The sequence below is a fragment of the Rosa chinensis genome, chromosome 2, assembly GCF_002994745.2.
Source record: "Rosa chinensis cultivar Old Blush chromosome 2, RchiOBHm-V2, whole genome shotgun sequence".
NCBI classification, from domain to species: domain Eukaryota; kingdom Viridiplantae; phylum Streptophyta; class Magnoliopsida; order Rosales; family Rosaceae; genus Rosa; species Rosa chinensis.
The window spans coordinates 61,893,670-61,921,653 of NC_037089.1; the positions used below are offsets into that span (position 1 = coordinate 61,893,670).

A 27,984-nucleotide genomic window follows, 5' to 3' on the forward strand; every position below is an offset into this window, starting at 1 on the left:
AGATGTTGGTTGTGTAAAGCTGAAGGGCACTATGCCAATGAATGCCCGAAAAAGGGTAAAAGATCTACTAAAGCTCTCTTTGAAGAATATGAGCAAATAGTAGAAGTGGCAAATATGAAAGGCTACGAAATAGCCTATTCTGATGATGAAGAAGACGACAGGTCAGTCTACTCTGCCTGGTCTGAAGAAGAAACCTCATCAGATGAGTCTGAGATAGATTCTGAAGTAGAGTACTTCGAATCCAGACAAATGAATGTTTTGAGAATCAAAAACTGGGAAGAAAGAAAGACAGAATCCTTCATGTCTTCTTATCAGGTGAATCCTGGTACATTCGTTTGTGACTACTGCTTATGTCACGAAAAGAATGGTCTCCCTATGTTTTGTGAAGAGTCTAAGAAGACTTATCACAAAGAATGCTTCATAGCTGAAGCAAGAAGAAAAACCAAGAATGGCCGTGTAAGCCAACTTGTTGAACAAGAATATGAAGAGTATTTCGCTGAGCAAAAGGCGAAAGAAGTAGAAACTCTGTTCCAAGAAATCATGGAACCATCTTCCTCAAAAATAAAGGAAGAAATCATCGGTGAAGAAAAAATCGATGAAGATATTGAACTGGTTGAAATACCAGAAAATGTCGAACTGGTGAAACCACCAGAATATGTTCATCTCTTAGAACAACAAGAGAGAGCTTTGGCTACTGAAACATGGGGTCTACTTGGCCAACCATCTGGCAAGTTTGATTATAAAGTCAGATATGACCCTCCTTCATGGTTCAGTAACCCATATATAAAAGAGATAATTCCTACAGACTGGGATGATACAAAACCTTCTAGTTTTGAAAAATCACCCACTCAGGAAAATGTTCCAGAAGAATGTAAACCATTCATTCCAAAGGAACAAGCTCAAGAAAATGAGTTTCAACAATCGAAAGTCGTCTCTACTAGTAGATACAGCAACTACATAGAGATTGGACTAAAATTCCCTGATCATAAAAAATATCATCTACATGCCTTTGTAGATAATGGATCGGGATTTACTGTTGCAAAGAGATTTGCAATTCCAGATGAACTCTGGAAAGAAGATAAGAAAAAATCCGCTACTGGTGTTACATTTGATGGAAGCCATCTCACCATGAAGAAAGTAGCAAAAAATGTTCATATTACCATTGGTGGAGGAACATTTATCATCCAGAATGTATGGCAGTCTGAAGGCCAAGGATTTGATTTCTTGTTGGGAAATGATTTTATTCTCCAACAACGATTTATTCAGGATGAAGAAGCGATAGGCTTCAGAAAAGGAGAACATGTGTTCTGGGCAGACCGACTCACACAAGCAAAAAGTGTAGTAGGTCCAGGTTTTACTACTCAGTATCAGAGATCGCAACAAAATAGTGGTGATCTTACCCCCTACAAACCCAAATTTGAGCCCATACTCCAAATCAAACAACACGAAGAATTACTTGTTGAAGAATCAGAGTCTTCAGAAGAAGAAGAAGCTAGTTTCATCCATGAGCATAACCTCAAGCACTTTCAGAACAAGCTTGAGTCTCAGAAAATTCCCACTCTTGAGAAAATCAAGAAACTACTCGAGCAGAACAACGATGAAGATCCTCAGAAGTTTTGGGAAAAAGACCTAGTGGTCTGTGAATTAAGATTACATGACATGAATGCCATCTGTCATGTCAAAGCCATTCCTCAATACAAAGAGGAAGATCAAAAAGAATTCAGAAGTGATATTGAAGATCTCCTGAAAAAGAGATTAATTCAACCCTCCACTAGCCCTCATCATGCTCCAGCATTCTACGTGAGAAATCATGCAGAAAAGTTACGAGGAAAAGCTAGAATGGTTATTGACTACAGAGATGTCAATAAGAAGACTGTCAAAGACGGTTATCAAATTGCTCAAGTAAGAGTATTGATCAATCAGCTCAGAGGAGCTAAAGTCTTTTCGAAATTCGATGCAAAGTCGGGTTTCTGGCAGGTCAAGATGCATCCTGAGGGTATTCCTCTCACTGCATTCGGAACACCACAAGGCCATTACGAATGGTTAGTAATGCCTTTTGGTCTTAAGCAAGCTCCCTCAATCTTCCAAAGAAATATGGACAACATCTTCAAGCATGTAGCGGAGTTCTGCGTCGTTTACATAGATGACATCCTGGTCTTCTCCAAAAATAGAGAAGAACACATGAAACACCTCCATGAGGTAGTAAAGCTGATAGTTCAGCATCGAATTATCCTAGGTGAAAAGAAAATCTTCTTTATCCTCGATGAAGTTGATTTCCTAGGAATAAACATCAAGAATGGAGTGATAAAACTCCAACCCCATATTCTTGAAAAGATCTGGAAGTTCCCAGACAGAATTCCTGATGCTAAGAGTCTAGAGAGATTCCTTGGTGTCATAAATTATGGGAGAGATTTCATCCCTAAAATCTCAGGATTAACAGCAATGTTATCTCCTAAGACAAGTTCCAAAAGAAAATGGAACTTCACAGAAGATGATAAGAAAATTGTGAAGCAGATAAAAGAACTCTGCAAGAACCTCCCTCCTCTTCAACAACCAGAAGAAAATGATGAGATTATCCTCCAAACAGATGCGAGTGATAATTACTGGTCTGGTGTAGTTCTGGCAAAAACGCCTGGAACTAACATCGAAAAGATTTGCAAATTTTGTAGTGGGAAGTTCAGCCCTGCAGAATTGAATTATCCCACAGGGGAAAAGGAAATTTTGGCTGTCAAGAAAACAATTTTAAATTCTCCAGCTTTTCTTGGAAAACCCTTTATTGTCCGCACCGATTGTGCTAGAGTAAAGAATTTCAAAAATTTCAAACTCGATAAAGCTGCTGATAGAGGAAGATTAGCAAACTGACAATTATTTCTTAACCAATATGATTATAATGTTGAATTAATTGCAGGAAACAAGAACTATCTTCCAGACGCATTGACCAGAGAAATGGTAATGTTTAGCCAAAGAGAAGATGACGAAGGTGGTAATCCCAGAAGCAGAAGGACTGGGAAAGAACAGGAACCTGAAGAGGATCCTAAAGAAACCAAAGAAAAATCCTTAAAAGGTTTCTGCTAAGCCCAAAAGGCTTGGCCACAACTGATCAATCCGAGGGTAAAGGATTGGCTAGCCCGTCTCAAACGGCAGATGGTAAAGGCTCATCAAGACCGTTGATGGCTGCTGCTTTGCCAAAAGCAAACCAACTCCAACTGGAGTTCTAAATGTTTTTAATTATGAATTAAGAACTTTTGATACTCCTGTGTTCAGAACTGGCAGGAGACTAGCTTATCACCAGAAGGTAATCCTGGATAATCTTTTATTTGCCTTTCAAGAAAGAAGCAGTGGTCTAATGTTCCCAGCCCTCTTTGCATTAGCTGAAGAACTCTACGAAAATGGTAGGCCACAGTTTGAAGAAAGTCATATACAGCAGAGTGCTGTAAGAAAAGAAAAAATCAACTTCCTTGAAAGTCTAGAAAGTGCTAGGGTCCCTGTCATGGCACTCAATGAATCAGATTGGCATGAATTCCACAATCTGATAGGAAGACATAATTCAGAAGACTTAGTTCCTCCAACTCTATTTATCGTTTCAGGACCTTATGTGGAGAGATACTTAGTCAATATTCAGAGTGAACATCCTCAAGAACACAAGCTCTGGCTTGTTGAAAATGGTTTTGTCCATAATCTGTTGACCAAAACAAATGATGATCTGAAAGGTTTGCCACCTATTATTGTCAACACAGTCAAAAACATTAGAAAAAATGACTGTATACTTCGTCATAAGTTCAAATCCACTCCTCCAGAATGGAGTCAGAAGGCAAACAGAGAAGTTGAATATATTCCTCCATACCATTATGTGAGAATTATTCAAAATAATTATCTTCGACCAGCCTGTGTAGGGTACAATGGCCAACCAAACTCAAGCATCCTGTGGATGAAGGCCATGGCTCTAGAGTATATCAAGAAGATAATCTCTGAAGATATCAGCAATACCTTCTTGGCAGCAGGAGAAAAAATTATTATCACTGCATACGATCATCCTGACATAGTCAGCAGTGACCTATTCCTATCTCTCACCAGAAAAGAGATAGATTCGACAATGGCATGCATACGCTGGGTGGAAAAGCTTGAAACTGACAACCACTATAAAATGTATGTCGATACAGACGTCGAAGATAATGCTACCACTGTTAGAATGGCCTAGGCAGATAACAGCTCATTTGTCTTTGGCTACCATTCAGAAACAAATGAGAATATGTAGCATCACAGGTGAAGATACAGGTGAAAGAGGAGAAACGCCAAATAAGTAACTGTAGTACTTTTGACCTTTTAAAAAGTTAAAAGCTACTTTTGCTTTCAAAAAGAAAAGACATTTCACCTACCAGAAGAAACACTTCACCTACCTGCTTTTGTTTTTCTCCATCCAACCTCTACCAGCAGGAGCATTTAGAAAAGCAAAAGTTCACGGAGTTGTCCTGTACATTTTTATGTTTTGAATTCTAGTTTGAGTTCTGCTCTCTATATAAGGAGCTTTAAGTTTCATTTGTAAGGCATCAGAAAATTGAGTAGAAGAGTCTTCTCTCAAGAAGTAAGAAAGCCATAGTAGCAGTGTGCTTCTCCTACTTGTTCAGTGTGCAGTAGTGTGCTTTCATTATAAGTAAGTACCTGTTCTCATTCTCATGGGTAGCTAAACAGCATTTTGTTGTTTACCTGAGGATGAGGCTCTGAAATTTTAGCATGTATTTCTGTTAAATAAATAAAGGATACCCACCCATTTTGTCAAAAGTAGTAATAGTATATATTATGTTTCTGTTTTGCATCCTATCTATCACTATCTGTTTCTCATTTCTGCATTCCATCTAAACCATCACCATCTGTTTCCTATACGAATTTTGAAATTTGAAAAGTTTTTGTCAACCAGACAAAACCAATTTTAAAACTAAGACTAAGACAAGCAGCAGTGATTCCGCCTGTTAAAGTATCCGCTAGGCAGGAAGCCGTTAGGAGAAACACTTGGGCATGTTGAAGGCTAGTCTTGTTTTCGTTTTTTTTTTTTTGATGTAGTTTCTAAGGAAGACAAAAGCTCTAAAAGCTCAGGATAGCATAGGAACCTACCCCTTTTAGTCTTTTCATAAGAAAATAGTAAGATACATAAGTACGTGTGCACTTGGGCATAATACTTGGGATATCTGGGTAAACGGGAAATAGCCCTAAAAAAATTATAGACAAAAGAGATATTAGAAATCATTGCTGAACTCCAACATCTTTAATTCTCCTATGTTCTTTGTTATTTTGAAGATTCTTCATTGATAATTTTATTATTATCTGTATCTTATAAATTTATTTTTCTATTTAGAACTTTTTTTTCATAATTCAATTATGGTTCTCAATTGCTATATTCTTCTACTATGTCATTTAGTCTTTTTATTTAGGTTCATTTAATAAATCAGTTAAAGAAAGAAAAACTCAATGCTATCTAGTATGGGACTCCCATGTCTAGAGTTAGAGTCCCACCTCCCACTAGTTTGTGATCAGCACATTTGATGTAATTCATCAAATGATCACTTAATTATATTTGATGTAATTCAATGAGTTAAAAGTGAATAATATTTTGCAAAAATGATCTTTAAATATTAATATAACTTTTGAACCGTTAATCATATATTTATATTGCCCATAACAGAGAATTTGGACACATAAATGATAAATCCATACCAGTAACAGTGTTGCCATTTGGTTTGATAATTATAGAACCGACCTAATCAACTGATATTTTAGATTTGATAAACAAACTTTTGGTAATCAAAATCAATAAAACCGAAATCGAATATTTATGAAAAAGTTGATTTGATTTAGTAAATATCCAATCTACCAATTATCTAAAAATTAGCTATATATATATTGTAGTTTTTAATACAGATACATGTATATTAAGAAATGTAAACATAACATGTCAAAAAAAAAAAGAAATGTAAACATAATTATTATCATAATAGTATTAACATTATTACTAATACTAGATTAATAGTATATGTATTTTAAGTAACTTAGTAAAAGATAATTAAATACTAGTTTTATTGAAAATAATTAAAACTTGATGTCATATGTAAATAAAGAAAGCCATAATCAAATTAGTAGATGAGTTCAAAGATTTCAACAACTTATCAAATCTAATATTATTCATTCTAATGTATAGTAAAAAAAAATTATTATAATGTTGATAATGTTATAAACTAGAGAAAAATATAGAGATAGAAGAGAGAAACAGAGTATGGAGGAGGTAGAAGTGTGTATTTCATTCTCATTAGACCCCTTTATATAGGAGTAGTGTTTACATCATAAGGACATAACTAATGAGTATTTACAGTGGACAACCACATTTATATAATATTTATAACACTCCCCCTTGGATGTCCACCACTAAATGATATGGTGTTGGACGCGCTTAATGTTGCCTCGTCAAAAACCTTGCCAGGTAACAAAAACCTTGCCTTTAAGATCTTCATATTAGCCAAGACAACATGCCATAAGTCTCTCGTCAATATAACACTGTACTTATAGAAAAGTTGTCGCTTGGAGAAGAATGATAAGCCCGTGTCTCTATAAAGAGACTTGTGTCATAGTGATTTCAATTCACTTTAGTACACCCTTTGTAATTTTTAGGGTAGATAAAGTCCAAGTATATCATCACGTTTACAATATTTAAATTCATTGGAATTGCCTCTTTCCAATTTGGCCAATAGTATAATTTGTCGACACAATGAAACGTGGTAGTATACAGCCCTTGATGATATTTAGTAGCTACAACATATGAGATATCATCAATGATCATCAATTAAAGATCTATCACACATTCAAAATATATGCATGCATTAGCTATAATAAGCTTTGTTGATATTAGGTACCCATGCCTCTTTTAGCATTTGTTGTCTCTCAAGGATAAATTAATTAAAGAATGTGGATCTTTGTATAAACTCATAACGAGTGTTATATGGCTTGTATAATCTTCCCTTATAGGGAGATTAAAACATTGGACTTGGTGGATATATCCCACATAATGCACGCCGTTACAATAGTGTTTCCTCCCCCCAACGGCGGGAAGACCATCTAATTTGACCATTCGCAAAATATGCGTGCAAAAAATTTGGATTGGAAATCCATTGGTGGGTGGCGAGCCCAAACCAATTTTTAGGTCGAACACTTATCTTGAATAAGTGTCACTTTCTCAATTTCTCATAATTGATTGAGACTTTTTCTTAAGATAATAATAAGACTTGGTGGATAAATATCACACACCAATTCATATCGTTTTTCATAATATTTCTCCCCCTCATGATGGGAGAATTGTCTTATTAAAGTGACAACTCGCAGATATGCGATAAATTATAATATCCTCGTTAGGAAAGTTTGCAATTATTGTTGTATAAAACAACAATGTAGAGTATGTATGTAGATGGGTCTACACCTACATAATCAGAGATCTGGTTTGCCCTTCTGCCACCACCAGTCAACACTGAAACTTGTATTCTTTGTTGTCCACGACCCCCGACGAAGATACCCGCCGGTGCTAGGTTAGACAGCGATCAAAAAGAATTATGCCGCCAACGCTCTGCTCAAATCGTGCTGCCATATCATAAGGCCACCTAAACCCTAAGCGCCACTCTGCATGCGTCGCCGTAAAGCTTCGTCATCGGAGTGTTCAAACCATTCTGATATGCTACAGGGAAAGATCATCGTCTGGAACTGTAGAGGTATAGTCAACAATGAAACCCAGCGTGCCTTAATCAATATAGTGCAGGCTCGCAAGCTATCTCTAATTTTCCTTTCGGAAACTCTCGCCAGCAAAGAACTCATTGATAAACTCACAAGAAGCCTTGGTTTCAAGGATAGCATATGCTTTCCACAACAACCTGAGTCGCAAGGCCTGACACTTATATGGAGTGATGAAATTCATGCAGAACTCAGATCCAAATCAGCGAATCACATTGATGTTGTACTTGGAAAACCTGACGACACAAAGAAGTGGAGGTTTACTGGTATATATGGTTTTACGGCCAGGAGTGATCGTAATCGAACCTGGTCTCTCATCAAAACCCTAGCCAATGAAATGTGTAATTTACCATGGCTAATCGCTGGGGATTTCAATGAAATTATGGTGCAGGCAGACAAATCGAGAGGCCCTCCTAGGGCTCAAGCACTAATGACACAGTTCAGAGGTACAATGACGAGTTGTGGTTTTATCGATCTTGGGTATGTAGGGAGCAGATACACATGGAGTAATAAGTTCACAAAGGAGCGTCTAGACAGAGGTTTTCAAACTGTTCGATGGCGGAATTGGTTCCCTTATAGTAGGGTGATTACCCTTGATCCCTCAGATTCTGATCATTGTCCCCTTCTTATAGAAGTAAACCAGGATAAAAGCCGACGCAGGAGAAAGGCCAGACTTTTTCGTTTTGAAGAGTCGTGGCATGGAAACTCAGATTGTCGACGCATTATTCAGAGACACTGGGCTCAACCGGTAATGGGAAATGCTTTACAACAGCTTGATGCTAAGATCAGGGCTACTGGCCAGGAATTAATGGATTGGCATGTCAGAGAATTTGATAAACAGAAAGTGGAGCTAAAGGTGATTCAAGAAAATCTCACAGATATTATGACAGCCTTGTACTCACCAGAGCAGTATGAAGAACAACGGTCTTTACATGTGAGACAAAACCAACTCTTGACTCAGCAAGAGAAGTATTGGAGACAACGCTCTCGCGCTATTTGGCTAAAAGAGGGTGATCAGAATTCAGCCTACTTTCACCGAAGAGCTAGCAATCGGAGGAGCAAAAATACAATAAAAGGACTTACTAATGAGTCTGGTGAATGGAGTTCTGAGCCTGCTGACATCAAAAGGTTGCTCTTAAGCTATTTTCAAGGCATTTTCCACTCTGAAAGTTCCAATACCGAGGCTATCCAAACTGTCCTAGTAGCAACACCTTCAAAAGTGACTGCAGCTATGAATGAATCTCTCATGCAACCCTATTCTGAAGAGGAGATTAAAAAAGCTCTTTTCCAAATGCATCCTTCCAAAAGCCCGGGGCCGGATGGCATGTCTCCTTTCTTTTATCAAAAATATTGGGATCTGGTTAGTTTGGATGTTTGTAATGCAGTTCGTAACTCGTTGGAGAAGGGTGAGTTTTGGCAACAGTCCAACTTCACGTACCTATGCCTTATTCCAAAAATCAAAGATCCCAAGGAAGCAGCTCATTTTAGACCCATTGCCCTCTGTAATGTTATATGTCGGATTATCTCCAAGGTTATTGCAAATAGGTTGAAACAATGTTTGCCAGACATTATTTCACCACTGCAGAGCGCATATGTGCCTGGTCGACTGATCTCGGATAATACTTTAGTTGCAACAAAGGCTACACACTTCATGCACAAACTAAGGCACCAACAAACCGGTTTCTTCTCTCTTAAGCTGGATATAAGTAAAGCTTATGATCGATTAGAATGGCCTTTCTTACATGCAATGTTGACAAAATTGGGCTTCTGCACCCAATGGATCAATATGGTAATGACTTGTGTTACTAACGTCAGTTACGCTATTCTTATTCAGGGAGAGCCTACATCCAGAATCATGCCTACTCGTGGTATTAGACAAGGTGACCCCTTATCACCCTATCTGTTTATTTTATGTGCTGCAGGCTTATCTGCTATGATTACCAGTGCTGTGCAAAATAATGTGATTCAAGGGCTTACTTTGTGTCCTCAAGCCCAAACACTTCATCACTTATTTTTTGCGGACGATAGTCTCTTGTTTGGCAGTGCAAATGTAGCAGAGTGTCACAACTTTCGAACAATCCTCAATGTATATGAGCAAGCATCTGGCCAGAAGATTAATTATCAAAAAAGTAGTGTGGTGTTTAGCAAAAATGTTCCAATGGAACAACAAGATTTGTTGGCCTCCATCCTTGATGTGCAGAGGGTTGATGAGCATGGCAGGTACCTCGGTCTACCACTTCATGTGGGAAAATCCAAAACTGCAATCTTTGAATATATCAAAGAAACACTTACCAAGAAATTAGTTAATTGGAAGGCCAAAATTCTAAGTTGTGCAGGAAAAGAAATTCTAATCAAGGCTGTGGCACAAACCATGCCTTTATATGCGATGAACTGCTATCTTCTACCCAAAGGGCTGTGTGATGATATTCATCAATTATGTGCATCCTTCTTCTGGGGAGATACAGGAGACAAAAGAAAAATTCATTGGAAGAGCTGGGAAAGACTATGTTTGACAAAACAATAGGGAGGTATGGGCTTCAAAAATCTGTATGCCTATAATCTAGCTATGCTTGCCAAGCAAGGCTGGAGATTAATTTCAAATCCTCAGTCTCTAATTGCTCAGTTGTATAAAGAAAGGTATTTTCCACAGTCATCTTTTTGGGAAGCTGATATGGGAGAGGCTCCATCCTTTTCTTGGAGGAGTATTTTAAATGCCAGAAGTGTTCTAAAAGCAAGTGTACAGTGGAAAATTGGTGATGGTAAGCAAGTCCGTTTATGGAGGGATAGGTGGCTGCCAATATCCACACCAACCATCCTACATAGGCCAGCCAATTCTGCGTTCGAATTTATCTCAGATCTCATCAATGAAGACACACGAAAATGGATCCCCGAATTGGTGCACTCTATCTGTAACTCCCCAAACCGCACCTCACCAGCTTGGGCACGTCACAGTGCCGCGAGACTCTAAAATATAAACCGAAAGCTCGATTCACATTCTAGAGGACCGCTAGGCATTTTGTTAGAAAACTTTTTGCAAAACACAGCGGAAGCTACCAATATTTTTGAGGTGAAAATCCTTGAATCGTTAGGTTCAATTTGTTCGTCTAGACTTGAACTGAATGCTCACTCAAGAGGTACAAAATTTAAGGAATGAGAATTTAGCTAGTTTCGATCTAAGAATAGTTTCACACAAGTTCCGGGACACAAAGTTTGAGAAATGGAAACCAGAATAAAGCCCAGAAGGTGGTTTACCAAACTTGTTCTGCACACCCAGCTCCGTCCGCCATTATCCTGTCACCAGTGCACAGTACCTGCATCCATACTGTTGTAGGGGGTGAGCTTTCGTCCTCGCTGCTCAACAGGAACTCTACCTCAACTAGACTCAAAACCAATAAACAAATATTTGGGCTGCCCAGTATGAAAACATATTTAAACCAAATATTTAAAAGAACGACAAACTTTAATGTTTTTCAACTTGAAACACGATGCATGATGCTTAAATAAATACGGCGTCAAATCCAAGTAGTACCTGATGGCCGGTCTCATAGACCCACTACACGACCTTACCTTAAATTAATTTATCACCAGGTAAACGTAGAGAGAGCGTCCGCTACCTAGCTACACACACGGATCGGGTTGTCATTGCGATCGCTCACCGTCTGACCGGTGTAACTAACCCTCCGGAGGTTAAGGGGATCGAACCCAAGGAAGTCAGAACCACCCTTCGCTCTCAAGCCATCACACATTTTTTTACGGATTGGTTAGTATGCATTGCATTTAACTTAACCAAACCGTACCACTTAACATACATTCATTTCAATAACAATAGATAAGAAAACTACTAACCGAGGAGAGTCCCGAATCCCCTACTTGGATTCCGATGCTTTCTCTCACGTATTCCGAGAGTCGCGAACCTTCCGTTCCTCGAGTAACTGGAGTCCTAGATTCCCACATTTCAACCGTTAATATCACATTGAACAATTATATGAAATCTCGACGATTAATAAATCGTCCAACCAACTTTTCCTGGTTTGACCAGGAGTTGACCAATTTGACCACGTTGACCGGCACTTTTTAGTTTGACCACATTTGACCATTTGACCATGTTTGACCAATCGAGGTACATTCGATAATTACCTAAATTATAGAACATTGACTTGAAGTTACGTTATCGACAAAACATATATTGAGTGCACCCGATTACTAAGGCCACCTAATACATACACATTTCTTTTCTTTACTCACTAATATTTTTACAAAATGCTTATGCAAACCAATAACGACTTCACTAACGAAATATCTCTAATTTACTTAACTGTTTTGCCGCATAGTAATTCCACAGAATTTACTATGGACACCCATAATACCATTTTAGGCCATTCCAAAAATTCACAGCCGATTCTTAATTTCTGTACCTTCACTTCAAACTAACAACAACCATAACTCAATCGTAACAACAATACAATTTACACTCATCACTAATCATCAATTTTCACAGGAACCTCACGTACACAAGATCTATTCGACAATCCAGATCAATTTCTCAATATGCAACTCAACCAATTCATTCTAAGACTTAAACACCCGGTCCACACATGCATTCAAACTTCAATTTCACTTCCAACACCATAATTCATCCAAACTGTCACAAGTACCACAGAGCAGACTTCGATTTTACCTTCAGTAGTCAACACGCAGGTGAGACCTCAGGGCGGAGGACACAGTTGCTGGAGATAGCCTAGTCGATTCTGAGTTGATCAACTCAACCCAAGACTGCAGATTTATCTCGACCAAGACTCAATTGGTGGTTAGGACACAGAAGTTAAACCGAGGAAGCCAAAACAACCGCCGGCAACGTCAATTTCGACGGCGTCCGAAGCAAACCCAGAAACACAATCCATTAATCTCAATCGAACTGAAAAACTAATTAGACTAACGTGCAGAGCGTGATGAGAGGAGTGAGTTTCATACCACAAGCGGCTCTGTCGGTGGTCCGAGTCGCCGGAGTTTGCAGAAATCGCCGAAGGAGACCCAAGGCTTTCTGTCGTCGAATCCCCGCTTCTAGTCGCTGCATGTAAGATCTGGAACCTCAGGGACGTAGATGACACGGAGGCAAAGGGAATGGTGGGTGTGCACCGTCGTGGGGTGGCCGGATGGTGGCGCGACGGCAGGGTTTCTTCTTGGGTCGCGGTGGCGTCTGGGTCGGAGAACTCTCGTTCTCTCTCGCTCTCTCGTGTTTTCTGATTCAATCTCTGTCCTTGATCTGATCAAGGGCTTTATATACCTCAACCAAAATTGTAATCAAGGGCCAGGATGAAGAGGTGGATAGATTAACGGCCATGATTGCACCGCAGAAAATCTCATTTCTTTAATTTATTTTCTAAAATTCCACAACTTCGGAAAATAACTATAAATGGCTCGGGTATCCGGAAAATTCCTTGAAAATTTCCACGAACTCGTTGTGACGTGTACTTTATTATCCAACTCCTAAATTGAGGATTTCACTTGATGAAAATTTCTGAAAATTTCCTCGAGCATCTTGACCTTTATCGAGATCTTTGAATCATTTCTCGTACGATCTCCGCTAGGCTCGATATATTTTTCAGGGGCTCACACTATCTTTCCTCCACATATTGCTGCCAAGGTCTTATGTATACCATTGAGTCAGAGAGTATGTCAAGATAGACTTATATGGAGCTTGGAGAAACGAGGTTTTTACTCTGTAAAATCTGCTTATTGGATAGCTCGTGAACAGGTGCTGCAGAATGTCTTGACCTCTACGTCAAATGGGGACCCATTTGGAGTACTTTGGAAAAAAATCTGGAGAGCAAAAATTCCCAGCAAAGTCCAAGTATGCATTTGGAGGGCATGTCATAATTTACTGCCAACCAGAGAGCGGTTACTCCTCAAGGGATATCAAGGGGAGGTGAACTGTATACTATGCAAACACAGAGTAGAAGACACAGCACACTTATTTTGTCAGTGCCATTTGACTAAAGCCATTTTATGTGCTCCTCCTTTTAACTTGCAGAGGACTATTCTTCCATCTATTAATTTCAAGGAGTGGATGTTAGAAAGAGCAGTATAGTTACAACCGGATGTGTTTGCTAAATTGCTAATGATTATCCATGGAGTTAGGAGGAACAGAAACAATACATTGTGGCAAAATAAAACTCAAACAACGCAGGATTTGATGTTGATCAGTTTTACATGGTTAGAGGAGTTCCATGCGGTCCATGCCATTCCCAAAAGAGCAAGTAAGATGCAGCAGAAAGCGTGGAAACCTGCTGCACAAGAAAGACTTACGTTGAATGTTGACGCAGCCTTCCTTCCTGAACAACACCAAGGTGGCATAGGGGGAGTGCTTAGAGACTACCAGGGGCGTTTTATAGCAGCCTTCGCACGTCCCATCCCGTATACTGCTTCTCCAAAACAGTGTGAAATGTTAGCCATACGTGAAGGACTGGATATGCTACTTTCCCTTAAGCAGAAAAATGTGGTTCTTCGAAGTGATTGCACAGAAGCTATTACAGATATTCAGAGTCATGATCATAGCTGGTTAGCTAATGGAGGTCTCATTGATGATATAAAACAGGTCTGGCACCAACTCGAAGGCATTCAATTAATTCATACTCCTAGAAGCTGCAATGGGGTTGCACACCGCCTGGCTGCAATAGGTTTTGAAGCAGTTCATGCTTCTGTTTGCTGTATCAAGCACCAGCGTGCTTACTTGATGTTCTCCAACATGATTGTAATACGCTCAATTGAGCAGCTTATCTTATAAAATGCCTTTTGATTCAAAAAAAAAAATGTAGATGGGTCTACATGACATAGTAATGACACATTAATCACGCCAAAATAAATTTATTTCGCTCAATGAAATTTTTAATTCATGATATAGTATACAGTAGTATACTCATAGTTGATTAATGCAACATAAAGTCGGTGGAAATTTCATCACCAATATATGCAGTGGTATTCCATATATGTAACATAATATGAGCTCAGTTAGAGTCGGCCATCAATCAAGATCTGCAGCTCTTGAGATGATTGTTACCTTAGCTTTTGGAAGCATCATTTGTGAAAAATTATCAACAATTGCAATGGATCATGTCCATAGTTGCATTATATGCATGCAAGACAACTATGTTTGTCTATGTTTGTCATTATATTTATCATGAACATTCATGGTTCAAATTGAATTTATTAATGAACACGTTGTTCATATTATTGTTTAACACTGAACACAAATGTCAAAATTATATACTCAAATTTGAGTCTGGGACATTAGTCCATATGGGTATAAGCATATACTACAATAAATAATAGATTTAGGGACCATAGCCCTCATACTCAAAACATTTGATTTGAGTCTTCACAATTAGAAGCATGTTCTAAAAGTGGAGTGAACAGAGGTTCACATGTACTCATAAAGAGAAGGGACAAAGGTCCTGACATAATTGGAGATCAAGAAACAAGATGTTTCGATCTATTTGATTGTATAACAATCAGTGGAGGAATTTTAAGTCCACATGTAATTGGATCAAGAAACATGTAGTTTCGATCTCATTATAAAGTGACAATTCTATATTAAATAATCAGATAAGATAATAAGAAGAAATTAAATTGAAGTTGTCAAACTCATGAAAATACATACCTCGATTCTGTTGAAAATATAATTGATATTTTTTATACCAATATGTGAGTACCATATGCCAAAATAGAGGCAGATTCATTTAGAGTCAGTAATTGAAACATGCATTAATATAACATTATAACAAAATAATCAATAAAACTGTTGACCTGTTGTAGTCTAATTGGTTAAAATATTTGGTTCGCATCCAAAAAGACCTGGGTTCAAATCCCAGAGATGGAAAATAATTTTGTTATTTTTTCACACACGACATAATCATATGAGGTAGATATGACAAAAATAATCATAAATAATAAATGTTGATTATGATCACATAAAATAAATAACTATGGTAAGTATCAAATAATGGTAATAGGATGAGTTACTTAACAATAATTACTGGAGAATGGTAATAAAATTGATAATAAAATGAGTGTTGAAGGAAAGCCTAATTTGTGTTTAGCCCAAACTCTAGTTACTTGACCTAGTGGTAATAGGATTTAATTAGAAGGATCTAGAATCCTAATCAATGTAGAATTACTTTCCTTGTATGATTGAGATTCTATGCATTGTAATCCTCTATATAAAGAGGCCCCTATTATCAATGAGAATACACAGCAAATTCCTCTCAAATTCAGTTTCTCTACAACACGTTATCAGCACGAGCCCTAACCCTGAAACCCTAAATTCGTAGCCTTCAAATCCCAGAAACCTCAGCCGCCCAACTCGAAGATCTCAACTCCAGGAGTCCGAAACCGGCGACCCCATCCCCAGAACCGGCCGGAAAACCACCGAACCGGCCACCGGAAGAAGCCAAAGTTCACCTGCCCGGTTCAAAGCTTTCCTCACCACCTCCTGCAGCCATACTGGTCACCCTGCAGCACCTCCATCCCAGAAACCCAGAACCGGAAAATCTTCCACCGGAACCGGCCTAGAATCGTCCGAACCGGCCACCAGAAAGCTTGATACCGAACCGGCAGAAAGAAAGAAAAAAAAAAAAAAGGGAGAGAAGCCTAGCCCAAGCAGCTGCCTGAGGCCCAGCAGCCTGAAGCCCAATAACGAAGACCCTGCTGACGTCATCCTTGCGTCCACGTCAGAAAGCCACGCAGGCATCCAGTCAGCAGCCCACGTCAGCACTGCTCTGCCACGTCAGCACCCGGTCAACGACCGGTCAACATTTTCAGGCCACTTTCCGAAGACTTTTCGGGCCGAATTCGGGCGACTTTTCCGGACACTTTTCCGGTGACTTTTTCCGGCCGCTACAGTACTTTCCGGCGACGATTTTTCCGACCATCTTTTAAGGTATTTTTTTTCTAAAAGTTCCCGTTTTTGTGAAGTTTTTCAATTTCTTCTTCTTTTCTCGGGGACTTCCAATATCCCTTCTTCTACCCCCCTTTCTTCTTCATTGGGGAGACCAATAGCCGAGCTGTTGGGGTTCGTGCTCACTCCAAGCTTGGAGCTTGTAGAGTCCTCCAAACTTAGAGTTTGTTGAGAAGAAAACGATCGACCATATACATCGTCGTTTCGATCTAATCCAAAACCCCTCTTGGAATTCGATTTCTTGGAAGTGACTACGCTCAGAAAATTCCTAATTTCTTGGAAGCGACTACGCTCAGAAATTTAATAGTTTTTCGTGGTAGCCTTTTTCGCTCCGAAACTAACCCTAATCTTGTGTTTTTTTTCAGGATGAGTTACCTGAACAAGTTGAGCTTTGTCCCACTCGAGACAACTGGCGCAGGATACCATAGGTGGGTCCGAGATGTGCGCCAGCATCTTAAGGCTGATGGAATTCTGGAAACCATCCAAGAGCCTGGTCAGAACGTGCTCTCAATCGAGCAAGCTACTGCTTTTGAAGCAAAACAAGCTAAAGCCATAATTCTCATGAAAAGACACATGAATGACGCACTCCAAAATGAATACCTCAATGAGGAAGACCCAAGAAAGCTATGGGTAGAACTTGAGCAGCGATTTGGCAACGTTCGTGACTCCCTGCTTCCTGATTTAGAAGTGCGATGGCATAGCCTCCACTTTTGTGATTTCAAGTCTGTGCTTGATTATAACTCGGAAGCTCTTCGTATCAAGTCTCTGATGGAGTATTGTGGCCAAGCCATAACTGATACGATGTTGATCGAGAAGACTCTCTCTACCTTCCCCGTCTCTGCATTGATGATTTCAAAGAATTATCGGATTGATGTAAATGCAGGACGTATCACAAGGTTTCATGAGCTCATTGGCGCCATGAACGTAGCTGAAAAGCACGATAATATCCTTGTGAAGAACTATAATGCTAGACCCGTGGGAACTAAGCCTATTCCGGAGTCTAACTATAGTCGCGCCCCCAATGGAGGACGCAAGGAGCGAAACCCTAAGGATAGGGACAATTCTGGACGTTCTGGTCCATATATTCGCCCTAAAGAGGAAGGAAATCGCCAAGGGAGGCGTGCACGGAACCGTAGAGGTCAACGTGTGAAGAGAGAGAGAGGAGGAGCCTCCGACCATGGTGGTAACGCCACCAAGAGGATAGGTCGTTCAAATCGCGCCCCAATGGCGCCTCGATCAAGGGAGCCTGACCATGATGATGTTTGTTTTCGATGTAGATCAACTGAACATTGGGCCAAAGCATGTACCGCACCCCAGAATGTTGCAAACACATACAAGACGTATCGTGAAGCAAGGGAAGCAAATTACATGGCACAAGAAGATCAAGATGGTGATCTAGATCTAAGGGTGGAAGACTACAAGGATCAAGACCCAGAAACTGGCGATTTTGATTAAGTCTTTTTATTTTCCAAGAGATGTAGGCGATTGCCATATTCCTTTTTATTGGATTAGATTTTCTTTGATCATAGAAACAATGATGTATTTCGTTGGCTTATGAATAAAATTTCGAGTTCTTTTCATTATGACTCAATTTTGATTCTGATCATATGACTTTGTGACTATGATGGCTCGACCATCAGTATTAATTCAAGGACATGGAATAGCCCAAGTTCCACTTGCCAAATGGCACCTTGATTACAGTTGTCACAGAAACTCTCTACGCTCTTAGGGCAAATAGTACCCTATGAATAGCCAACGAATTCCATGCGAAAATGCATGTAGAGAACTGAAATGAGTTCCTTTGCATTACCTCTAATGATTGCGAACAAAGACGCATCTTAGAGACGTTTATGTGTCTCTCTAGTGGACTTTATGTCACTATTCGAGCTATTAAATCCAATAAACTTATGAGAGAAGATCTCTTGGATTTAGACACATATTGGCTTTGTCACGACAGGATAGATCATCCTAGTCCTGATATGATGATTCGTCTACAAAAGACTTCACATGGACATCCTTTCTTTTGAGCAAAATGAAGCAAGATGCCGCCATAAAAGGCGCCAACCATGGGCATAACGCCATGGTTGTTCCTCCTTGTGGCCATGACGCCATACATGCTAATTTCCATGGCTCCCACGCCACGATGGGAGCTGTAGTCACACATTTTGCTTCTAATAGCGCTACAAACGCTTAGGCCTAACCAAAATACTCATTGGTTACTTCTAAGGCCTCTCGCTCGTTTTACAAAGCCCATTCCTTATGGAAATTAGGACTGAGACCGTCCTATGCAAAGGATATGACAATACTCATTCTGTTCTTACAAAGAATCCGTAGGGATTTTGTGGATTGATTCAACCAACTTGCGGACGCTTAAATATTTTATGATGTTGGTTGACACGCAAACACGCTGGTCACGTGTTGTGCCATTGTCCACCTATAAATGCTGCTTACGCTACACTCCTAGCACATATCATATGACAATGGGCTCACTCCCCGAATCATCCTATTCAGTCAATTGGATTTAACTATGCTAGAGAGTTTACATCGAAAGACTTTCGATGGATATTGCAATGGGCTTGATGTTGGACATCACATTCCCATGTACACACCCAATTGGTCTCGCGGAAATGACTACGATGGTAGTCTGAACACTGGTAATACGCACCAATCTTCTTACATCCGCTTGGGGTGATGCGATATCGCATGCAGCCATGCTAATTCGTCTACGACCTACCGCCACTCAATGTACCTATGTGTTACAGCTAGTGACTGGGTACACATATTTTGTACTTACGCACATTTGAGTGAGCCATTTATGTGCCAATTGCGCCGCCACAACGCTCTATGATGGGTCCTTACAGACGAATGGGCAACTACGTTGGATTTGCGCTTCCAACAATCGTCCGCCACTTAAATGCCCTTGCTAGGCGATCTCCTTACCGCTAGATTTGCGGATGTCACTTTGATGAGACAGTCTTCCTGTCGTTAGGGGGAGATAAGAACAAGAATGTTCAACAGGAACGACATGAATTGTCGTAGTCTGTCCCCACTATGTCTCATCTTGATCCCTATTAAAGTGACGAGATCACACAATTATGCTGCAAACATGCCTGCAAGGAAGGACGTCCCTACGAGAGGATGTACGCGCCACCCTACACGGAGGTAGGCATGGCGCCAATGCCAAAGAGAGTGGCACTCTGGTGTTACAGGCCCTGGCCCCAGCTAGGATGCGTGGGAGGCCCATGGGTTCGAAGGATACTTTGGCACATTCCAATCCTTTAATCATCAAGACTCAAAATCCATCTCATGAGTATCTTCCGGGTTATGGTTATCGTTGGGGGACGCCTCAACGTCAAACCCTATTCCTGAGAATATAGAGCTCTATGAAACTTACACTAGTGTACATGAGACGTGGGATAGAAACTCCATCATAATTGATGATGTAGTTACGCATTTTGTTGCGCATGAGTTTGCTGAGTCCGATGATATCGAACCACGCTCCGTTGATGAATGAATGCCAACGTAGAGAGTTTTTGGCCTAAATGGAAAGATGCGATCCAGGTTAAGATGGATTCTCTAACGAAGAGGAAGGTTTTCGAGCTAGAGATGCCAACACCTCCTAACATAAAACCTGTTGACTAATGGGTCTTCGTTAGAAAGCGTGATGAGAAAAAGAGATGGTAATCTCGCCTTATGGCGCAAGACTTCTCACAAACGCCCTGGAATCGACTACGATGAGACATATTCTCTCGTAATGGATGTCATTTCACTCCACTACCCTGTCAGTTTGGTAGTTTTCGAATAACTGAACATGCAGCCTACAAATGTGGTCACTACTTATCTCTATAGGATCTAGATACGGAATATACATGAAGGTTCATGGTGAACTTCATTTACCCAAGTCAAGTGGCTCTAGACCATGGAGCGCGTTTACAAAGAGGTTGAAACGCTCACTAAAGTGACTACTTGATTGGGAAGGGATATGCCCACGCATTTCTATAACAAGTTTCAGATTCTATCGCGGTTCATGTTGGACATGATCTTCATTAAAAGCCCTTAAAGAGTTAAGGGAAACCGCTGAACACTTGAAATCTGTAGTTTGAGATGAAGGATTTTGGGAGAACACGATTATGTCTCGGTTTGGAACTTGAGCATCGTGTCAATAGATGCTTAGGCATTTTGACAAGGTCAAGCCTCCAAGCACCCCCATGATCGTCTGTAGTCTTGATCCTGAAAAGGGTCCTCTTCGTTCGAAGGATAATGACGAAGATGCGCTAGGGGCAGAAATGCCCTAGTTAAGTACAATAGGCGCATTATTGTACTTAGCTCAATGCACAAGACCGGACATCTCATTTACCATGAACTTGTTAGCTAGATATAGCTCTGCGCCAACGCGACGCCATTGGATTGGTGTAAAAGATATCTTTTGATACTTGAGATGTATGAATGATATGGGCTTGTTCTATCCCTACGAAGAGATGATGGATTCGGACTCATCACACACCAGAAACGTCGACAACGCTGGCCTGCGTTCTCTATCCCCATTCCAAAACGACATGTGTTTTGGAAGGTTTTACTGATGTTGGGTATCTGTCTGACCCACACAATGGTCATTCCCAATCCGGTTAAGTGTTCACCATGGGAAAAGACCATGACATCTTGGAGGTCTACATATTAGACCCTAGTCGCTATATCTTCGAACAATGCAGAGATCATTGCTCTTCACGAAGTGGTTCGTGAATGTATATGGATTGGATCCATAATTACGCATGTTCGAACAATTGTGGTTTGAAGTCTACCACAGATGAGCCTACGAGCATTTAGGATAATGCTACTTGTTTTGAACAAATGAGGCAAGGCTACATCAAAAGCGACAACACCAAGCATAATCAGCAACAACAGACACTCCTCGAGATCAAAGTGAACTAGGTTCGATCTGAGGACAGTGAGGCAGACTTGTTTACTAAGTCATTGCCCAATACCACGTTCGAGAAACATGTGGCAAGAATTGACTTGCGGAAATTATCTGAACTGCCATGATCGTAGTCATCAGGGGGAGGTGCAGACATCAGGGGGAGATGTCTACATGTTCGTCTCGAATCGTGAAGGGTGTGTTGTGCTCTTTTTCCCCTTCGACCGAGGTTATTTTTGTCCCACTGGGTTTTTGTTACTCGGCAAGGTTTTTAACGAGGCAACGAGAGAAGCACCGCGTTTGGGCAACACAAGGGGGAGTGTTGAAGGAAAGCCTAATTTTTGTTTAGCCCAAACTCTAGGTTACTTGACCTAGTGGTAATAGGATTTAATTAGAAGGATCTAGAATCCTAATCAATGTATAATTACTTTCCTTGTATGATTGAGATTCTATGCATTGTAATCCTCTATATAAAGAGGCCCCTATTATCAATGAGAATACACAGCAAATTCCTCTCAAATTCAGTTTCTCTACAACAATGAGTTATTTATAACAATAACTACAAGATAATGGCAATTAAAAATATTATCATGAAAATTGTAACTCTTGCAACAAATTATCATGACAAATTCGGTTATGAAAGAATTGTAATAAAGGTAATTTAAACATAATAAATGTGATTAAACAGATAACAATAATACAACATAATTACGTTTAATCGGTGCCAAAATATAGGCTTAAAATGACTAAACAAAATAAATAGAGACGAAAAAAACGCCTAAACATAGGCTTAAAATTTATCGGTGTCAAGAAAAACCACCGCTGATCATGTAATCAATATGTTTTCCATTGTCCACAAAAAAATCAGAGACTTTGAGCTTGTTATCTTCACTGACAGATTCTCCACATAATTTTAGTTGGGAGGTAATCATATGTTTAGCGGAATTGAAAATTAGTGACAGATTTAAAGTTCTGAAGGCGCAAAATGCGTCCATTCATATCGTGCTCTAGATAGAACAATGGTTTTCTGGTGAGCAAATTGATCAGCCAATGCTTGCCAAATCTCAAGTGGATCTTTCACCGTAAGGTAATCATATTTTAGGATCTTATCAAGATGATAATGCAAGAAAATCATAGGTTTGGCGGATCTTGCACAGATGACTTATTGTCAACTTTGATGGCATTTCCAGAGTTTTTAGCCATAAGGTGAATTTCAGCATCAAATAGTTCTTGCCAGAAATTTTAAGAGGATCAAAATCCAATTTTGTTAGATGCTTCATCTTTCTACAAAGAGAAAGATGAGATATATCAGGATCCATAATTATTAGAACAGTACGTTCTATGAAAAATTCATATACGAAACAAAGGTTTCGAAGAGTTCATAAATATGAACAATGGATCCCATAGGGAATACACGAGAAAAACATTCGTGTGATGTCTATAGAACCATAGGTTCTAAGACTACTCGGTCAAAGGACTCGAGTCTTGAGCAATGGAGCACGTAGTTCTCATTGTCGTATATCAAATATAAATTTTCAACAATTATATTATATAAAAGATACATACAAATATATGTAAATGATCGCATAAAGAAAATTGATATTCATCTAGGAGAGAAAGAAGAAAAACTCATAGATCATTAGCATTGGTCATAAGAAACTATGTTGCACCATAAGGCTTGCGGATCATCATGGAGTTCAAAGAAGAAGAAGAAGAAAAATAAGTGCAAATTCGTGCTGATAACGTTTTATAAACTAGAGAAAAATATAGAGATAGAAGAGAGAAACAGAGTATGGAGGAGGTAGAAGTGTGTATTTCATTCTCATTAGACCCCTTTATATAGGAGTAGTGTTTACATCATAAAGACATAACTAATGAGTATTTACAGTGGACAACCACATTTATATAATATTTATAACAGATAATATTAAAAACCGAAATACTGAATTTAGTAGATATGATTAAAGACTGAAAATTTTGTTGGTAATTGGTAGCTCCATTTTTAAATCGAAAGCTTTAATTTTAAAATTAATAAAGACTTGTAACTGATTCAAACCGACCGATTGACAGTTCTACCAATAAGAATTTAAAGTTCAATTTATAATATGTGAGGGAAAAAAAAAAAGGCACATAAGAAAGGCGAGCCGGTGTTCAGTGCTATTTTCTGTAATTTCACACCGAAGAATACAGAGTTTCTGGCGTTCAGATTCCAGTGCTCAAAAGCCCCAAATCCCAAATTGACGGAGCAAGAAATTGGTGGCCGGTTCATTTTGAGTTGAGAAAGCATTGGTATTGGGTGAGTCCCTTGCCTTGTTGTCCTTTGCTCCAATTATGTTTGGTCTTTATTGTAGAACAAGATTGCAATTAGTATTTCCAAGTTATCTCTGCTTTCGAAAGACGCCTCCTTTTATCACATCATTTTCATCAAAATCATTATCAGGTGATGAAAAAGGTCGCTCTTTTACAGTTTCATACTTTGTGAACTCATTTGGGTTCTCCCCAGAACTTGCTCTTTTTTTGTCCAAGAAACATAAGATACAGTTTGAATCCCGAGAAAAACCAGACTCAGTTATTAAGCTTCTGAAACACTATGGACTCACTGGTACCCATGTCTCTGAAATCGCTAGGAAACGCCCACACCTGTTTTTATTCAATGCTGAGAAGACCCTTTTGCCCAAACTCGAGTTTTTTTGTTCTATTGGCATTTCAGGCACTGTCCTTGCTAGGCTCCTTTGTAACAACCCAAGAATCTTGGCATTAAGCTTAGAGAGAAGTCTCAGACCTTGTTATGATCTCACCAAAACTCTACGTATCCCCGACGAAAAGCTCCGTTATTTTTTTGGTGACTTCAGGCGGAATAGTTTGGAAAGACTCTGCATTGTTGCTCGAAATATTCCGGTGCTGACAGCACATGATGTGCCACAATCCTCATTTCCTCTGTGGGTGCCCTTTTATTTTAGGGCACTATCCTTTGACTCTGAGAAGGTTAAGACAAATCTTCACAAGGTCATTAGCATGGGATTCGACCCTTCATCTGCCACATTCATGAAAGCACTGTATGTGATATCAGTGACGGATACATCGAAATGGGAACAGAAGATGGAATTTTATAGCAAGTGGGGTTGGACTGAAGATGATGTGTTGTTGGCATTTAGAAGGAGTCCCTTGTTTATGTCCTTCAGTGAGAAGATTATTTCCAGTAAAATGGATTTTTATGTGAATACATTGGGTTGCCAGCCCTCAGATGTGGCTGGATGTCCAGATGTTCTAACTTATAGTTTGGAGAAGCGAATCATACCTAGGTGTTCAGTTATCAGACTTCTCCAGTTAGAGGGCTTAATCGCAAAGGAAGATGCATCTATAATTACCATTCTGCAGAAAAGTGAGAAGTGGTTCTTGGAAAGGTTTGTGATCAAATATCAAGAGCAAGTACCAGAATTGCTGACATCTTACAAGGAAAAAATCAGTCTTGCAAAGTTTGGCTTAGGATTTGATGAAAGAGGTGGAGTGAAACAAGTCTAGGACAAAGCTTGTTATTCTGCATTCTAATTGATGATTCTGAGGATGAAGTTCTACTACAAAGAGAGAGTTTTAAATGGCAATGCAGAAAATGATGTTCTTTTCTGTGTATGACTTGACCAAGTATGCTATCCTCAAACCGCTTAGTTCTGAGAGATGAATTCTTATGATAGATAGAGAGGTGTTCAACTCAGATAGGATTGCTCCTGAACTGCTTCTTGACAGGCATCTTCATATTACATGTTTAACACACTCTCTACGTTTTTGAACACTACTACGTGAACACTTCGAATCCAAAGCCATGTAGCTTAGATTTCTTTTCCTTTGAAGAAACTGTATGTCAATCATTTGTATTTGCTGCACTCCTGTAATAGGATCAGTAACTCGGTACATTACTGGTTCACTGGTTCACTCTGATAAATATGAAATTGCAGTATCAATGCGGAGAACATTGTGCTACATTTACATCTGCATTGAGTCTTGACCAACATGAAAATGGATAAGTAATTCAAGATTTAGAGAACGTTGTGCTACATTTACATCTGGAGTGTTTGGTACGTAGTATATGTTGTAGGTTGGGAAGGGTTTGGCCATGGATGTAAACAAATCTCTCAATCACCCTTCCTTGGGGTTGGTCCATTCAACATGGTTTACTCAAGTGTAAAGCAGTATTGGGATTCTCTCGTGAGTAATTTCCTTACATTTCATTCTGTATATTTTTGATAAACGAACATGACTTTTTTTCACTGTCTCATAATGGGTGAATAATGCTTATTATCTTCTGCTTGTGCTGTCGATTAATCTGCAGCATGTGTGGACAAGATCTTCTGCAGTCCATGAAGAAAGTCGATGAGGGCTATCAATGAGGCCTTGTTTGAATTCCAGCAGTGGTTGCCTTCTCTCTATGCACCTGATTGTGCTCATGTGATTGGTGTTAGCTTGGTCGCCAGGTACTCCTGAGTTGAATCTGTGGGAGAAGGAACAATGATATGTAGCAGCAGGAAAAGTACCAAAAATGTAGAAACAAGCCTCATACTAACTGTAATGAAGTTTAAGATCAAAGAAGCGATAGATTTGACTGCTGCAAAGCAGGGTATTATACACCCAAATGCCAATATTTTGTTCATCAGTGTTAGATATTCAACTTTTAGTGATCGAATCTGGTTTACAATTTACTTTGAATGCTTTTAGTTGTTCGGCTCTGGTATTTGTTCATTTCAGGTGAAGCTTCTTTAGCTCAAACACAGGTTCCAACTTCTACCGGTTCAAATTAGGCCTCAAGAGCGTAAAGTTCAGGGTTTACATGTACGAGACCAGAGAAAAAAGATGACTTTGAGATGTGGAATTGGTTGCATATTTTGTCATCCAACATTGATTGCAATTCATTAGGATTTACACAGAATAAGAACTTCACGATCTTGGTTTACTTAAAAGATCAAGAATTAAAGTATTAAAGTTTGCAAATTAATTGAAATTTAGATGTTTGAATCATTGTAGACTATGCATAACTATATTTAGACTATGCTTCATCACTTTGGGGATGAAGTCCAATTTATGATCAAAAGATATTCCTTAGGGCCTCTTGTTTCACGGATTTTAAACTTGGTAAATGGAAAGTGCTTACTTTTCCGTGTTTGGTAAGTGCAAGGTTAGGAAAATGATTCCTCTTGCAAGGGAAAATAGGAAGGAAAATGAATCATTCCGTTCTCCTAAGGAACCATTTTATTTTCTCATTTCCTAGCATTTATTACACTTTTCTAACATTTATTACACTATTTGTAAGGCTAAAATAATTCTATAAGAAAAATGGTCCTTGACCCAAAGCCCTAAAATAAGCTAAAGTTATCCCACTTACCCCAGCAACAGATTTTTATTCCCCACTACCCAATTTAAATTAAAAAGACAATTTTACCCTCAATCAAATTAATAAATTACACCATATGCCATCGAGCTCTCTCTCCTCTCTCCCCTTCGATCTGACTCTCTCTCCTCTTCGATCTGATTCTCTCTCTCTCTCTCTCTCTCTCTCTCTCACATCCGGCAATAGTCTTGCAGCCCAGAAACCGGCGCTCGTGCAGTTGGCGACGAGTTTGTGCAGCCCAGAAGACGGCGGCGAGTTCGTGCAGCCGGCCCCATCGATCGTACAGCCGGCGGCTAGTTCGTGCAGCATGCTCGGAGTTCCTTTACGTCACCTCCGTGCAGCTAGGTCGGAGTTCCGGTTAGTGTAGCGAGCTCGGAGTTCGCGCCATCGATTGCCGGCAGCGAGTTCGTGCTGAAGACTGAACTCACCGGTTGCTTGGCTTAGCCGATCACGAAATCAAAACCGCAACTCATCTCCGGCGGGAATTGGCTCTCGAGCTCGACCTCTGGTGCTCGACCCAGGCTCTCCGGCCTCGACACAGGCCTGTGGCAGAGGAGAACATGGATCTGGTATGCCGGTGGTGGAGGAGAACCATGATTTGGTGCCCAGAGCTTTTCTCTGGGTGCCCAAATCAAATTCTTTTTTTTTTTGCTGTAAATTGGTTCAGAAGCCCAAAATGAAAAGAAAGAAAGAAAAAAAAAGGTTCTATTGGGGCAATAGAGGCCTCTTAAATATCTATTGGGGGGCAATAGACGTCTATTGGAGGGCAGTAGACGTTTTGAATTGATGTAATCTCCTTTTTTTTTTTTTGTTAATCAAAGTTTTATTTATCTAATTTTAATAAATAAACGTGTATTAGGAGGTAATAGACATCTATTGGAGGGCAATAGACGTCTATTGGGGGGCAATACATAGCTGATAGTCGTCTATTGGGGGGCAATACATGATTGATAGTCGTCTATTGGGGGACAATAA

At 39.6% G+C, this 27,984-nt stretch overlaps 2 protein-coding genes across 2 annotated transcripts in view; both read left to right on the forward strand.

Moving 5' to 3' along the window:
* Positions 1–27,984, forward strand: part of LOC121051586 (transcription factor GTE12-like) — a 52,178-nt gene that overhangs the window by 9,178 nt on the left and 15,016 nt on the right. The window lies entirely within an intron of this gene.
* On the forward strand, positions 23,796–26,258 carry LOC112187377 (transcription termination factor MTERF2, chloroplastic). Its single transcript, XM_024326142.2, has 2 exons — positions 23,796–25,832; positions 25,957–26,258. Exon 1 carries the CDS (start codon positions 23,961–23,963, stop codon positions 25,149–25,151), a length of 1,191 nt encoding a protein of 396 aa, XP_024181910.1. The 5' UTR covers positions 23,796–23,960; the 3' UTR covers positions 25,152–25,832; positions 25,957–26,258.

What these genes read in the sequence shown, in the direction of transcription:
- LOC112187377 (XM_024326142.2), top strand. Translation starts at nt 23,961, where the DNA reads ATGTTTGGTCTTTATTGTAGAACAAGATTGCAATTAGTATTTCCAAGT.